Source organism: Canis lupus, chromosome 24 (genome assembly GCF_003254725.2).
Source record: "Canis lupus dingo isolate Sandy chromosome 24, ASM325472v2, whole genome shotgun sequence".
Lineage (NCBI taxonomy): Eukaryota > Metazoa > Chordata > Mammalia > Carnivora > Canidae > Canis > Canis lupus.
This window is the reverse complement of record NC_064266.1, coordinates 25,570,444-25,587,059: the sequence shown is the minus strand read 5'-3', so window position 1 is coordinate 25,587,059 and position 16,616 is coordinate 25,570,444. Positions and strand designations below refer to the sequence as shown.

Genomic DNA, 16,616 nt, shown 5'->3' with positions numbered 1-16,616 from the left:
ATCCCATTCTCTGCCGAATCTTGAGGTCACTGCTGTCACCACCAACAGAACAGTGGCCACTGGGTGCTTGGTTGCTGTCACCACATTCAGAATAACTTCTAAAAAGACTCTTTCCTTGGGGTCCTCTCTTGGAGCTCTGATTGGCCAAGCCTGGATCACATATCTATGTGAGTGTTAGGCCCACTTGTAGCCAGAAACTGACCAATGGGCATTATAGATCTGTGTGGACATCAGTCCTGCTCACAAGAGGCAATCCAGGGTCAGCTCTTGCACTGACCTCCTGTCAACTTCCCTTGGTGTGCTGGTGGCCAGAACTCACCCTTCCTGCTTCTTTTCCTTGACAGACACGGAATGAGAAGATCCTTGACAAGGAGGCAGTTTCTGAAGCTGAACTTGGGGGCACTGCCTTAAAAAGGTACTGGCCTCCTCAGCCCCTGCCCTGCCCTGCAGTCCCTGCCATGGCCTGCCCTTCAGATTCCTCTCCCCACCCCACCCCTTTGCCTGTCTTCTTCCCCTGGCCTCATTATCCCACCATGGCACCTCAGCAGAGCTCGGAGAACCCTGGTATGTGTTTTCTATAGAACTGAAGCCACTCAGGAGCCAGGAAGCATGGAACAATGAGAATTCCAGCCCTTGGTTTTTCTTGTTTGTTTGATTGTGGACATGCATGAAAACCTGGAGCTCCATATATCCTACCTTTGAAAGAAACTGTTCAGCTCCTGAACAGTTAGGGGAATCAGGGAAGGCTTCTGTTCCTGGAATTACTGAGCATCTTCCTCTGGGCCTGGCCCTGTTCTGTGACCCCAGGGCTGTCAGGGCCATGTCTCCACTGTTAGGAAACCCATGAGTAGAAGGAGGGTGGTGACAAGACCCCATCAGAGCCATGAGCTCATCCTCAAACCAGGTGGGCCCGGGGTAGGAGAGTGGGCTCTGGAGTCAGAGTGCGGGGTTTGAACTCCTACTCTGCCATTTCCAGTGATGTGACCTTGGCTGGTACTTCCCATCTCTCTCTAGGGGGGATAGTATAATAGAAGCTGTCTGCGAGAGTCACTAGAGGGCCGAATGATCTGGCCTATGAGGTGCACTTCCATACACCTGGCACTTTTGATCCTCAGGCAACACATGTGCCAGGTCTGTGCCGGTGATTTAACGTCATCTTATTTGAGTTCCCCCGAAAGCAAACACAGGATTTGAGAACTTGTCTCAAAGATCCTACAACAAGGATCTGAGTACAAATGGTTTATTTGGGAAAGGATTTTAGGAAATGCTGGAAGTGACACAAAGGAGGGAAGGCAGCCACTAAAGGGGGATGTTGTCATTTTGTGGACAACCAAAGTGCAGTTTCACTGAGGAACTCTGAGAGCCAGAGTGGAACATGCAACTCAGCGTTCTCCCACCTAAGGAATGAGGAGGCTGGGTACTGAGGTGCCCAATCCACCTGTTGTTTGTGAGGGCTTTGTCTAGGGGCAAAACTCTGATATTTGTAGCTTCCTCTGCATGGAGGCCAAGTGTACTCTTGCAGTCACAAAAAAGCCCTTAGGTGGAGAATGGCAGGTGTTCAGAGTGTGCTGTGTCAGATATGTAGGTGTGAGTGCTGAGGTGACATGGGGCAGGGCTCCAACAGCATCTCCCCCAGGAGGTGAGCAGGGTAGGTCATGGTTCCAGCCCTTGTGCAGTGCGTGGACTGGGGAGAATGACCAGAGTGCCTGTTCCCTCTCTGTTTTTTTCCACTAATACCACTCTTCCTCCTCTACTCCTCCCAGGACCAAATCCGTTTCCTCCATGTCTGAGTTTGAAAGTTTGCTGGACTGTTCCCCCTACCTTGCTAGTGAAGCTGCCCGGGGTAAGAAGCTGCCCAACAACCCTGCCTTTGCCTTTGTGGGCACCCAGCCTGTAGACCCAGAGAAAGATGCCCAGGAGCAGCCCAGCCTCACACCGCGGGACTGCAACCGCCTGGGCACCCTGGGCTGCCAGGAGCCGGCAGGGAGGCAGATGCAGCGTAGCTACACGGCTCCCGACAAGACAGGCATCCGCGTGTACTACAGCCCCCCTGTGGCCCGGCGCCTGGGCGTCCCCGTGGTCCATGACCGGGAGGGCAAGATCATCATCGAGCCTGGCTTCCTCTTTACCACAGCCAAACCCAAGGAGTCGACTGAGGCCGATGGGCTGGCTGAGAGCTCCTACAGCCGGTGGCTCTGCAACTTCTCACGGCAGCGCTTGGATGCAGGCTCAGGGGGCAGCCCCTCTGCACCAGGGCCCAGCTTCCCAGCGGCCCTGCACGACTTTGAGATGTCGGGCAACATGAGCGACGACATGAAGGAGATAACTAACTGCGTACGCCAGGCCATGCGCTCGGGCTCACTGGAGAGGAAGGTGAAGAGCACATCTAGCCAGACGGTGGGCCTGGCCAGTGTGGGCACGCAGACCATCCGCACAGTCAGCGTGGGCCTGCAGACCGACCCACCCCGCAGCAGCCTCCACAGTAAGAGCTGGTCACCCCGCAGCTCCTCACTTGTGTCCGTGCGCAGTAAGCAGATCTCCTCCTCCCTGGACAAGGTGCACTCACGTATTGAGCGGCCCTGCTGCTCACCCAAGTATGGCTCGCCAAAGCTCCAGAGGCGGTCTGTGTCCAAGCTGGACAGCACCAAGGACCGCAGCCTATGGAACCTGCACCAGGGCAAGCAGAATGGCTCGGCCTGGGCCCGTTCCACCACCACGAGGGATAGCCCCGTCCTGAGGAACATCAATGATGGGCTATCCAGCCTCTTCAGTGTGGTGGAGCACTCGGGGAGCACAGAGTCTGTCTGGAAACTGGGCATGTCCGAGGCTCGGGCCAAGCCCGAGCCTCCAAAATACGGCATTGTGCAGGAGTTCTTCCGCAATGTGTGTGGCCGGGCACCAAGCCCCACCTCAGCGGCAGGGGAGGAGAGCACCAAGAAGCCGGAACCCCTGTCCCCAGCCAGCTACCATCAGCCAGAGGGTATGGCCAGGATCCTGAACAAGAAGGCAGCCAAGTCAGGTGGCAATGAGGAGGCCAGACTCTCAGTGCTCCCCCAGGTGGGGAAGGATGGTGTCCCCCGGGATGGAGATGGAGCAACAGCCCTTCCCAATGAGGTAAGTGGATGGGGTCTACTCTTTTTCTTGGGGGTAAGGGTTGACTTATAAGCTCCAAACTCTTTTGGTTTTCAAATTCAGGAATATGGTTGTGTGTTTCAAAAAGTCCTTTTGGGGGCACCTGGTGGCTCAGATGGTTAGGGCATCTGCCTTCAGTTCGGGTTGTGATCCCAGGGTCCTGGATTGAGCCCGGCATCAGTCTCCCTGTTCAGCGGGAAGTCTGCTTCTTCTCCCTCTTCCCCTCCTCCAACTTGTGCTCTCTCACTCTTTCTATCTCACTCTCTGTCAAATAAATAAATAAAATCTTTAAAAAACAAAACCAAAAAACCCCAAAAAGTCCTGCTGGTCTGCAATGAGGGTTGGGGGATTGCTGGCTGGCTCAGTCAGTAGAGCATGTGACTGTTATCCTTGGGGTAAGTCCAAGCCCCATGTTGGGCATAGAGTCCACTTATAAATAAATAGATAGATGGATGGATGGATGGACAGAATGGGGGTTAGAAGGCCCCAGATCTGGAACAACAGACCTGATGGACATCTGGTCTGAATACAAGGAGACTAGTGAACAAGGCTTTAATAGCTGCTTTGCCACCACATACCAGAGATTGCTAGCATCCCCTCCAGTGAAGAGGCATACTTACTGCTCTCCTGCCACCCTTGGTGTGCTGGAGCTAGCATGTTTAGTTGATTAGAGCTAATCGTGTACATCTCTGTTCACTAAAACACCTTGGCACCTTGAGATTGGCCACAGTGGGAGGATTTATACTATGAAGATTGACAAATGCTCTAAATCAGGGCTTCTCCCCTTATTCCTGGAAATCTAGTTACTGAACATTTTCTTTTTTTTTTTTTTATTAAATATTTTATTGGGCAGCCCGGGTGGCTCAGCGGTTTGGCGCCTGCCTTCGGCCCAGGGTGTGATCCTGGAGACCCAGGATCGAGTCCCACGTCAGGCTCCCTGCGTGGAGCCTGCTTCTCCCTCTGCCTGTGTCTCTGCCTCTCTCTCTCTCTCTCTCTCTGTGTCTCTCTCATGAATAAATAAAGAAAATCTTTAAAATAAATAAATAAATAAATATTTTATTTATTAATTTATGAGAGATACAGAGAGAGAGGCAGAGACATGGCAAGGGAGAAGCAGGCTCCCTGGGAGAAGCCTGATGTAGGACTCAATCCCAGGACCCCCGGATCATGACCTGAGCCAAAGGCAGACACTCAACCACTGAGCCACCCAGGCGTCCCTCTAAATATTTTCCAACACACCCCTGCCCAGCCCCCTAAGACTGTGCATAAGTGCTTCCATTTTGTCTGAGAATCTTTTGTAGCACACCACACTCCTGATATCAATTTCAGATTTGGTTAGGGATTATTTGCATGTTAGTAAAAATGCATGTAAGTTAGTTTTCCAGGATGGGAAATGGTGGGGTATCTTATAGATCCCAAGTGCAAGGCCCCGAAGGCTTCAACACCTTCTCTGTCTCCCTCTTTCCCTTGAGCTTTGTTTTCTCTGATGTCCAGTTTCTTCCCCTGTCTCTCTCTATTGCATTTGCATATATGGTCCCAGCTCTGCTTCTTTTTTTTTTTTTTTTAATTTTTTTATTTATTTATGATAGTCACACAGGGAGAGAGAGAGAGGCAGAGACATAGGCAGAGGGAGAAGCAGGCTCCATGCACCGGGAACCTGACCTGGGACTCGATCTTGGGTCTCCAGGATCACGCCCTGGGCCAAAGGCAGGCGCCAAACCGCTGCGCCACCCAGGGATCCCCCAGCTCTGCTTCTATAACATCTTCTAGTTCAAGCACCTAAGAGAGACTGATTCGGATCCATCTATTGCAATTCCACATTTATTTCTTTCTTTCTTCTTTCTTTCTTTCTTTCTTTCTTTCTTTCTTTCTTTCTTTCTTTCTTTTCTTTCTTTCTTTCTTTCTTTCTTTCTTTCTTTCTTTCTTTCTTTCTTTCTCTCTCTCTCTCTCTCTCTTTCTCTCTTTCTTTCTCTAAGATTTTTATTTATTTTTGGGAGATACAGAGAATGAGCAGGGGTAGGGGCAGAGGAAGAAGAAGACTCCCTGCTGAGCAGAGAGCCTGATTCAGGACTCGATCCCAGGACACTGGAATCATGACCCAAGCCAAAGGCAGACCCTTACCGACTGAGTCACCCAGGCGCCCTCAATTCCCCATTTTTAGAACAAAGAAGAAACTGTGATTGGTCTAATTTGAGTCCAGCATACTCTGTTGGTCTAATCAGCTGTGGTTAGGAGTGGTATCATGTGGCCTGTGGTGCACTCAGTAAAGATGGTGGGGGCACGGATGGGTGGCATGGGCTATGATTGACCCATTTGTTTATTTAAAGATTTTATTTATTTACTCATGAGAGACTCAGTGAGAAAGGCAGAGACCTAGGCAGAGGGAGAAGCAGGCTCCATGCAGGGAGCCTGATGCGGGACTCCATCCTGGAGTTCTAGGATCACGCCTTGAGCCGAAGGCAGATGCTCAACCACCAACCCACCCAGGCATCCTTATGATTGACCCATTTGCATATATTCTATGTTTAGGTGATTTTTAGTTTTTCTCTATCATCCTAATACTGTGGTAGACATCTTGGTGCAAAAACATTTGTCCACATTTTGGATTATTTGCTTAGATTTAAGTTGCAGAAATGGATTTATAGGATAAGAGAATATAAAATTTTAAAGGGATTTGGTAAATATTGTCAAATTGTCTTTTTTTAAAAAGATTTATTAAAAACTTTTTTTATTAGCTTCAGAGGTAGAATTTAGTGATTCATCAGTTGCATATAATACCCAGTGCTCATTACATCCTGTGCCCTCCTTAATGCTCATCACCCAGTCACCCCATCCCTCTATCCACCTCCCTCTAGCAACTCTCAGTTTATTTCCTAGAGTTCAGCATCTTTTATGGTTTGTCTCTCTCTCCCTCTCTCTGTTTTCATCTACAGATACACAGGTACACAGACATACACACAAACACAGCCAATTGGTTCTATTTCTCTAGAGAACCCTAATACAATGAGTGTATTTAGTCTATGAGAATTCAGTGAGGCATATTTTTATGATATATTCAGTGTGTACATTAAACTGAAAATTTTTTTAAGCTTAAAAAACTAGGTTTGAATTAAATTTTTTTTTATTATTTATTTATGATAGAGAGAGAGGCAGAGACACAGGAGGAGGGAGAAGCAGGCTCCATGCTGGGAGCCCAACGTGGGACTCGATCCCAGGACTCCAGGATCGTGCCCTGGGCCAGAGGCAGGCGCTAAACCGCTGAGCCACCCAGGGATCCCCGAATTAAAAATTTTTAAAGTAGAGTCAGCTGGTTGAGCATACAGAGAAAACACTAACCACATACTACTAAAGGCTATAGAATTTGGGCAAACTCTTTAGAAAGACAATTTGGTGGGATACCTGGCTGATTTAGTCGGTGGAGCATGGGACTCTTTTTTTTTTTTAATTTTTTTTTTAAGATTTTGTTTATTTATTCATAGAGACACACACAGAGAGAGGCAGAGACACAGGCAGAGGGAGAAGCAGGCTCCACACAGGGAGCCCGATGTGGGACTCGATCGTGGGTCTCCAGGATCACACCCCAGGCTGCAGGCGGCGCCAAACCGCTGTGCCACTGGGGCTGCCCAAGCATGGGACTCTTGATCTCAGGATTGTGAGTTTGAGCCCCATGGCTATACTTAAAAAAATTTTTTTTAAACCAATAGGCTGTGTGTGTGTGTATACATGTTTGCATATAGAAAGAAACAGATTTTTTGTAAGGATTTGTTTCACACAATTATATAGGCTCACAAGTCCTAAGATCTAAAAGGTAAGGTGGCAAGCTGGAGGCCAGGAGAGCTAATGATTTATTTCCAGTCTGTGTTCAAAAACCTGAGAACCGGGGGATCCCTGGGTGGCTCAGTGGTTTAGTGCCTGCCTTCGTGCCCAGGGCATGATCCTGGAGTCCCGGGATCGAGTCCCACGTCGGGCTCCCTGCATGGAGCCTGCTTCTCCCTCTGCCTGTGTCTCTGCCTCTGTCTCTCATTCTCTCTCTGTGTCTTTCATGAATAAATAAATAAAAATCTTAAAAAAAACAACAAAAACAAAAACCTGAGAACCAGAGGAGCCAGTGATGTTATTCCAGTACAGCACATGTGGCTAATGTAATTCCAGTCGTAAGGGCATCAGGCAGGAAGAATTCTTTCTTATTGAGAGGGGATCAGCCCTTTTGTTCTATTCAGGCCTTCAACTGGTTAGTTGAGGCCCACCCACATTAGAGAGGGCATCTGCTTTACTGATTTAAATGTTAATCTCATCCAAAAGCAACCTCACAGGGCAGCCCCAGGTGGCTCAGCGGTTTAGCGCCACCTTCAGTCCGGGCGTGATCCTGGAGACCCAGGATCGAGTCCCACATCAGGCTCCCTGCATGGAGCCTGCTTCTCCCTCTGCCTGTGTCTCTGCCTCTCTCTCTCTGTGTCTCATGAATAAATAAATAAAATATTTTTAAAAAAAGGCAACCTCACAGAAGCTCTCAGGATAATGTGTGACCAAATATCTGGGCACCCTGTGGCCAGTCAAGTTGACACATAAAATTAATCATCACATCTATATAACTGTATGTACATCAAGAGACAAAGGTACATGCTGGCTGTAGTTTGAATGTTAAAGTTGATCAAAATATTTTTCAGTATGTAAAATGTACATGTTGCCCATTGACCCAGTAGTTCTAGGAATGTAGCCTATGGAAACATTCAGAGAAGTAGAAGAACATACTTGTATAAAAAAACGTATATCATTATTAGTAAAAATTCTAACATTTATTGAGTACTTGATAGGCACTATGCCAAATGCTTTGCATATCATATTTGATTTGATCCTCACAACAATTTTGAGAAAGGTAGCATGTCCTTTATCTTAGAAGGAAATCAAGGTTCAGAGAGGTTAAGTAACTTATGTAAGGTCACACAACTGGCAAATGGCTCGGATTTGAACCAAGCAATCTAGTTCTGTAAGAGCACTTTTAACCATTATTGCTGTGTGTTATAATATAAAAATGAGAAAATACCTAAAATGCATGTAAAAAAATGAATCAGATAAATAAATAAATGTATTTCCATTCAGTAGAGTAGTATATAGCCATTAAAAAGAAGGAAATCTAGATATACATAGTGACAGAAAACTTTATGTTTTGCAGTTACAAAATAGGCTGTAGGAGATGATATCATTTTAATAAATGTATGCTTGTGCAATGTATTGAGAATTTATCTTTGATGGACTGTATCCACTTTCTTCTCTGTATATTCCAGAATTCATACATTCTGGAATATTATTCATTAATATTTATTATTGTTCTAATGGCAGAAAAACAATAAAATATAATTGGTCCAGAAAGGGGCCACAGCCCCTGGGAACTGGTCCCCAGGCACAGCAGAGTTGAAATTCCTTGCCCAGCCGGCCAGGCAGACCCTAGGTGGTCAGTGCCCCTTGGCTCCTCCTGACTTTCTCCTCCCTTCTCCTAGGATGCTGTCTGTGACTGTAGCACCCAGTCTCTCACCTCCTGCTTTGCCCGGTCGTCCCGCTCTGCCATCCGCCACTCTCCTTCCAAATGCAGGCTGCACCCTTCGGAGTCCAGCTGGGGTGGGGAGGAGAGGGCAGCTCCCCCCAGCGAGTGATGGAGCAGCTGTGCTCCCCACCTCAACCAGCCCAGTCCCTGGACAGCCAAAGGGAACCAGCAGAGAGGAGACGAGGTGAGGTGCTCAGGCCCTCAGCTCAGGTCTCGCCGCGGAGGGACAGCAGCTACCACTGCCAGAGAACAGCACTCCCATCCAGGTAAAGCGGGGTCGCCTGCTGACTGCTGGGTGGTGAGCTCTGACTTCCCAGGGGAAGGCAGCGAGTGGGAGAGAGACCACAGCTAGACTTCAGAGGTGGCTCCAGAGGGATCCCTTGGGAGCCAGTTCGTTGGGAGAGGCTTGCCTGGTTCTACCTGCACCCACTTCTCAGAAGAGCCAAGGAAAGGATACACTTCCAGCCGTGCTCCTCAGGGTAAAGGGCTCACAGAGATGTTCCCTGCCAACATGTCCTCCATCACAGGGAGGAAAACACCGATGACCAGAACAGGCTTTGCTGTAGGACTCAACATGGAGTCCCTGGTGGAGTTGAGCTGGGCATCATCCCCATCCCTTCCTTCCCTTCACCACATCCTCCTCCCAGCCCTGGTGCTCTGGATTGCTATGGCTCTAGGGGGTATGATAGAGTAGTAGCCAGGGCCAGGTATCTGCTTGGAATCCTGGAGCTCTGGATCTCCCAGCCCATAGCCTGGATGCAGCAAGGACTGGAAGATGGGGTAGAAATGTGTAGGGCTCTGGATTGGGAGGAGCCCTACCTTCCCAGGACAGAAATAGGTAGAGTCGGTTTTAAGACCTGGTGCACAGATAAATGCCTAAATGCCCACTGCCTTGATCGCTGGGGCCTCTTTCACCGGCATTCTGGAGGGGAGCCACATCTCCACTGTGTTTACATCTTGTGGCTGGTGGAGGGCAAAGATATTCCCAATGAGAGACTCCCAGTTGGCCACCCCAGGCCATGGAGCACTCCAGGAGGCCAGTGCCCCAGGACATGGCGGTGGACAGGTGGCCTGGAAACTCATTTCTTGCATTGGTTGTTTATTTGAATTTTTCTTACTATAAATATTTAAGGTGGTTTTACTTTATTTTAATAATTTAATTTACCCCAAAGTCCCTAAGGTAATTTATTGGAGGTTGAGACATGTATTCTTGCCCTTGGGACAAAGTGAGGACAAAGCCTTGGACAGGCACGGGGTCCCACACACAGACGAGGCAGCTCCGCAGCTGAGCTCGGGACTCCTGATCAAGGTTGGATGGCCCCCCAGTAGAGCTGGAGCCCTGCAGCTTGTTCCCCGTTATTGCTGACCATCTGGCCTCAGAGCACTGCTTTTCACTCACTGCCTGGTACTTGGCCAGCCCCTGGCAATCAGTCTGTAAACCATGACAGGGTAGAGGGCTGGGCCGATGTCCCCACTTCCCAGACATTCTCCGTCTGCCCTCTCATTTTGCTCCCTCCCTCTGAAACTTTTTTTTTATGAGTCAAACACAGATTACTGAGGCTCTCTCAAGAGCATGGAGATCTCTCCAAGTTCCCCAAGTGAGAACTCACAGGAAAACAGGACTGAACTTCGAGAATGTTGTTTATTGCAGCTTTGCACATGGACCTGAGAGTATCTGCCAGCAGCTCTCACCACCTGCCAGCCTTCTCAGCAGCCTCTTTCCTTAGCCTTATGGCCTCTCCTGGCCCCTCTTCCAGACCCAGCTCCATTGCCTGCCCTTCCCACATCCCATATGACCTGCCTGAGCCATTGGACATACTGCAGTGTGGCTCATTGCAGTGTGGCGGGCAAGGCCTCAGATGGCCTCTCCCTTGGTGCCAGCAAACCCATACCGGTTGTACACGTGCCCGCACACACGCAGATGCGTGAACCTCCTACAACTGGCTGGGGGCCCAGAGTGGAAATACCAAAATGAAGCAGCTTGTCTGTGGAATTCAGGAAGACCGAAAGCCAGCAGCTTTGTTAGTTTGCCCCCAGGACTCAGGAGACACTTCTGTACTCCCACCTGTTCCCAGTCCTGCTCATTCAAGGTCACCTGGACAAGTTACCCGAAGTCCTTCATCTCCACTCCCTATGGGCAGAATGCAAGGGTCATGTCAGTTTGACCAGGCCTTTCATCATGCCATCGTGACTTGTGTGGGCAGAGCAGGCAGGCCAATGGAGCCATGGGCCAGTCCGCCTGGGATGCTGCTGCTCCTCCCACTCAAAAGGTCAGGAGGCCCCTCCAAGGTTATCTCCAGGAGGGGATTCACACGAGGCCAAATGTCACCAGAGGCCTTTTGCCACCTCCCCAAGCTATGGAGGGCCAGGGAGGCTGGTTTCCCAGCCTTGGGGAGAAATCCTCATGACACCCGAACCCCAAGGCCTCGGACCACTCAGCCTTACCATCGTCCTCGTCCAACATTGTCCTTGCAATCTTCTTGTCTCAGCACCTGGCCTCCTGGCCCCAGCTGGTATCAGAGGCTCTAGATCTTGGTTTTCGATAAAGTCTGAGTGTCCACTTCCTGCATGCCACTGTGCAAGGTCACTCATCACTGTTCCTGCAGAAGCCTCTGGATGTGGGGCTTGATGGGGTTGAAAATGTTATGTGTAAATATTGGTTTGGTTTGATTTTTTAGCATTTTAATTAGTAACTGGTTGTGTTTTCTTTTTTGGGGGTGGGAGGGTTGGTTTGTAAAAATTCTCTACTCTTTTGGAATGTAATTTCTAAGTTTGTTTGTTTCTTCAAATGCCTTTTAAGTCTTGGTAACATTCCCAAAGCAGAAAACTGCCTGACCCACAGTGGGGATTCCCCTGGAGCACTGGAGTCCCAGGAAGGAACACTGCCCTCTTCCCTTTCTCCCCTTCCTCCTCCTCCTCCACCACTGGACTCTCAGCACCTTCTTCCTCTTCCTTCTCCCCAACGCCGTCTATCTATCTTTCTTGTCTCCACTCTTTCCCACCAAAGTCCCAAGGAACCCTGGGGTCCTAATCCCTTACAGATCACTGGGTTTGGATCTATTGTGTTGGCACCAGTTGGTTAGGGGAAGGATGGGGGGGCAGTTGCCTTGGTGGACCCTAAACTGGACGACCTCACATTCCTTATGTCTGACCTCCTCCCAAAGCCAAACTAGACTCTCCTGGGGGCAATGATGTCTGTATTTGAAATGAAAATCAGACCACTTTGGCCACATCAGTGGCTCCTAGATCTTGTATGCACAAGGCGTCTATATCCAACTCCTCTCTCCCTGTTTCCATCCCAGGCTGTTCCCCACCAAAGGCTGGGAAATTTAAAAATACCTCCAAGAGGTTTTGCTTTCTGTGAACTCAAAACAGGCCCCACCTCTTGGTCTTCCCAGGGACAGTCCTCTCCCAGTTGTTCTCCCAGTGGACAAAGGACCCAAAGACCTCACACTTGAACATGCTGTCACATGGTTCTATCATCCCCACCCCTAGGTGGGGATGAAACCTTTCATGGTTTCATCACCAGCTTCTTCTCCACCTGCCCATCCAACTTTCAGGCTCTTCCTCCCTCTCTCCTCCCCTCCAGAATGTCCCCCACCTTCCAACCTGGCCAGTCCCCCCACTTCACTCATACTAATAATCATCCCCTGCACACCCCACCTACAGTACTACTATCTAGAAATTGCTCCCCTGTCCCCTATCCCACATCTGCTTCAGACCTCTGGGAGAGCTCTGGGAGGCAGCCTTGGCAGGACTGGGGTTAGGGGAGGTCAGGACACCGAGGTGTAGACTCACCCCAGAGTCTCCTGACTGGGCAGTCATCGAGCCTAGACTAGGACCTGGGTCCATCGGATCCCCCAGCCCAACTCTGTCCTGCTTGCTGTGTAAACCTACTGTCCCACTGGAGACTTTTCGGTGTGGGGCCAGGACACCCAGAAGATACCACTACCTAACCGAGACTTGAAACCATGCAACCGTCACTGCTATCCATTTCTAGAACTTTTTAATCACCCAGGCTGAACCTCTGTACCCACTGAAAAATTAATCACCCTCTCCCCAAGTCCCTGGTAACCTCCATTCTATTGTCTCTATGAATTTGCCTCATCAGGGTGGCTCATATAAGTGGAATCGCACAATATCTGTCCTTTTGTGTCAAACCACCTCACCTTTTTAGATGAAAAGCTAAGCCCAGAGAAGAGGGAGGCTTGCCCAAAGTCACAAAGCAAACAAAAGGCAGAGTCAGGACGAGAACCCTAGTTTCCTGACCCCCAGCCAATGCTGTATCCCCAGGGGTGAATGAGACCCCACTCTGCCATTCTGGGCTCTTGGTGGAGCCCCTTCTTTTCTCTGGAGTCTGTTTGCTGCCCTCCTCCCATTCATCCTCTCTGTTACTGTCTTCCTCCAAAGCTTCCCCTCCTCCTGCCTCCTTTTCTCTGCTGGTTCCAACAATAAACCAAGTGGCCCTAGCCTGTGGCTCAGAGAGCATCAGCCTTGCCAGTCCTACTCACTGGGCTTGGCCCCGTCACCTCCCAGCCCAGCAGGACATCCCCTAGGTCCACAAGGTCCATCCTTGAGCCACATTATCTTCTCTGTCCCCAGTCTCAGGACCCCTTCAGTGTCCACTGTTACATGGGGCTGAGGGTGGGGGACTAGAATCCCCCCTTCTGGGCTCCTATACCCTGCCCAGTCCTGCCCAGCCTTGTTAAAAAGATGCAGCCTAGCTTGTGTTCTTCTCTCCCTAGGCCATTTATCCATTAGTCTGTCCATTTGACACCCCATTATCCTCTCTGCTCTTCCCTGGGCCTCACTGTTTCTGGAATAATTTGTCCTGTCTTTACCACTTGCCCCTCCCAACAGTGTTTGAAGTTTGTGAAGTCCACAAACACGAGAACCAAAGGGGACATGATGCTGGGCCTGTATTCCCCTGCCCAGGGCTCCTCCCCACCACCTGCTACTCTTCCCTCACCCTCCTTGGATCCTCATTTATCCTGTCAGGCCGGTTTCCGTCCCTTCCTGCCTTTCACCAGCCTGCAGGACCCCAGGCCCTAAAGAAAGGAGCTCTTGTTTTCTTGAAGCATTCTTGAAGTGTCGAGGCAGTCAGGGCCTGGATGCTTTGTCACAGTCCATTCTGATACTACTCAAACTGCTCTTGTGAGGAAGAACCTCAGCTGGATCTGGAGACGCTGTCCAAGTCTGGGAAGATCTCTGTTTGGCTGGTTCGATGAGCCTCCCCCTTCTATGATTTTATCATGAGCACCAGGATGATCCCCAGGGCCCCAGAACACCCCTTGTGTTTTGGGATCCCACATCACCAACTTCTCTCCACTGGGCCATGGTATCCTGGCTCTTTTCTCTACTCTGCCTCTGATCTCTGTGCCTTAGTTTACTTCTCTGCACAGGAAGCTCACCACAAGACTGTTCCCAGCAGCTTCCCAGGTATTCTGGTGCCCCTAAGGTTGGGCCTTGCCAGCTGTGTCCCAGCTCCCTGTCACTGCCTCAGGACACCAAGTTGCTGAGGATGAGGTGCCAAGAGGTTCTCAAAGTGGCTGGAGCATCACCTGGGAGCTTGACAGAAATGCAAAATACTGGCCCTACTTGAGACTTGCAGAATTAGAAATTCTGGTGTGAGGCCCAACAAGCTGGGGGTTTAACATGCTGTCCAGGTGATTCTCATATAACAGGACTCGGCCAACTGCTGATCTGCACTAGCCATCAGTGTGGCCTAGTGAGGATCTGAAGCCGGCCCAGACCAGGAAGAGGTGGAAAATACCAGCCTCATCTGGACGCCTGAGAGATCAGAACTCTCTCTGCCAAACAAATAACTATGTCCTTTTCCTGGAAGCTGGAGGGCAGCAAGAAGGCTACAATTTTCCTTTCCTTGCCTCAGAACTGGTTCCAGTTCTCACAAAAGGCCATGTAGAGTTGTGTTAGCCAAGCAGTAAGTGGGAGTCCTGGGCAGGGGGTGGGGGTGGCAGAAGACAAAAACCCTGACCATGTATCCCTTGGGAACCTCACCACAGGCTCATGACCTCTCTTCAAGTAGTAAGAAACCTAACCCTCAAGGAAAGAATCCTAAATCCCTAGCTCCTCCTCTTCCTCCCACCTCCAGGGAGACCCAGTAGACAGTGCCAAAAAACAGCTCCAACCTCCAGCAGCTGGGGAAGAGAGCCAGAAGCTGCCCTCTCATCTTGCCCCCTGCCCCCCCAACCCCTGCCAATACTGTGAAGCCCCCTCCCTGCCCAGCCTGGTTTCTTGATGAGGGTCCTGCAGTTGTGGGCCCTAGGGGACCCCCAGGGAAAGGCCCTCAGGAAGGAAGGGACCAAGGGCATCCTTGGGCCAAACTGTCTGCCTCTCCTGTCCACTGTTCTCTCTTCCCCACTTCTGTCTTCAAAAAGCTCCTTCCCAAGATGGATTGGGTGCTAGGACAACTGGTCCAATCCACCAGCTCTCCCTGCCCCGTGTCTTATTTCAGACATGAGAATACCTGTACAGTGTAAACTTACAAAAGGTTTTTAATGGTTGTAGATTGGAAATAAAGTATGTCATATGAACAGTTTCCATGGATTTGGCCTCCTCTCTGATTTTTCTTGCAGGGTGGGTGGGGTCCCCATCAGATTTGAAACCTGACTTTACCAATATCCCAGCTTCTGGGAAAGAGGGAGCCCTGGGGATGCCACAGTCACCTGGCTACTTTGGGGTCACTTGGGAGGGGCTCCCAAGGGTCCTGGATACTGATTCTTTAAACCTCAGAGTCTGCTATGAAGTGTGATATTTTTCATTGAGAAAACTGCAGAGTGTTAAAAAATGTTATTTTCTACAAAAAAAAAAAAAAAACTTAAAATGTATCATGGAAAAAAGGAGGAAACTTTAGACATAGGTCAGTTATCTATTACAGTTTAATTGGCTCAAGACATTTATTAGATCACAGGTGCTGTGAATCCGGAATTTGGGCACTGGGTAGTTCTGACTCAGTGTCTCAAAAAGGTTGCAGTCAAAGATCAGTCAGGCTGCGATCATGTATAGGCTTGACTTGGGCCAGAAGATCCATTTGCAACATGGCTCACTCCTGTGCCTGGCAAGTCTGTGTTGGCAGGAGGAGGCCTCAAGTCCTCTCTACATAGATCTTTCCATAGCACTCCTTGAGTATCCTCACAACATGGCAGCTGGCTTGCCCTAGAGCAAGTCATCTATGAGAAATCAGGGTAGAGCAGCCCCGGTGGCGCAGCGGTTTAGCGCCGCCTGCAGCCCAGGGCGTAATCTTGGAGACCCTGGATCAAGTCCCACGTCAGGCTTTCTGTATGATGCCTGCTTCTCCCTCTGCCTGTGTCTCTGCCTCTCTCTCTGTGTGTCTCTATGAATAAATAAATAAAATCTTAAAAAAAAAAATAAAAAAACAAGAAATCAGGGTAGAAGTCACCAATGTCTTTTATGACTAAACTTTGCAAATCACACAGTCATTTCTGCAGTATCTTACTGGCTATACAGACCAGCTCTTCTCAGTGTGGGAAGGCTTCACAGAAGGACATCTGAACTGGCATCTGAGGTCAAGATGTTGAGTAAATAAAGAGGATAGTGGTATATTATAGGCAGGAGACTGACAGGAGGTGGCTCCAGGGTGAGGGAGTGCACATATGGGAGTCTAGTAGAAAGAGAACAGAGCAGAACTGGAGAACCAAAAGGTTGTCACTGGAATAAGGAGTGACGAAAAAGGCTGGGTCAGATCACGTGGTGCCTTATGAGGGAAGGAATGTCCACATCCCATAGACAGTAGGAAGCCATAGGAGAGTTGAAAACGGAGAAAGGACAGAGGATGTATTGGGTCTAGAATTCATGAAGTAATATTCTCACTGTGCCTCAGGATGACCAGGATGGCTGGGAACACTGTGTTCTGTCCCTGGGACGTTAACAGATGATGAGTTGAAAGAGGGCAGCAGGCATA

General features: G+C 49.6%; 1 protein-coding gene across 1 annotated transcript in view; it reads left to right on the top strand.

Annotated features, from left to right (window-relative positions):
• Window positions 1-15,241, top strand: part of SOGA1 (suppressor of glucose, autophagy associated 1) — a 77,105-nt gene extending 61,864 nt beyond the window's left edge. The window contains 3 exon segments of the mRNA XM_025469968.3: window positions 345-415; window positions 1,764-3,114; window positions 8,631-15,241. Coding sequence (XP_025325753.1) covers window positions 345-415; window positions 1,764-3,114; window positions 8,631-8,783 — 1,575 coding nt within the window. The 3' untranslated portion in view covers window positions 8,784-15,241.
• Window positions 15,242-16,616: the final 1,375 nt, after the last annotated feature.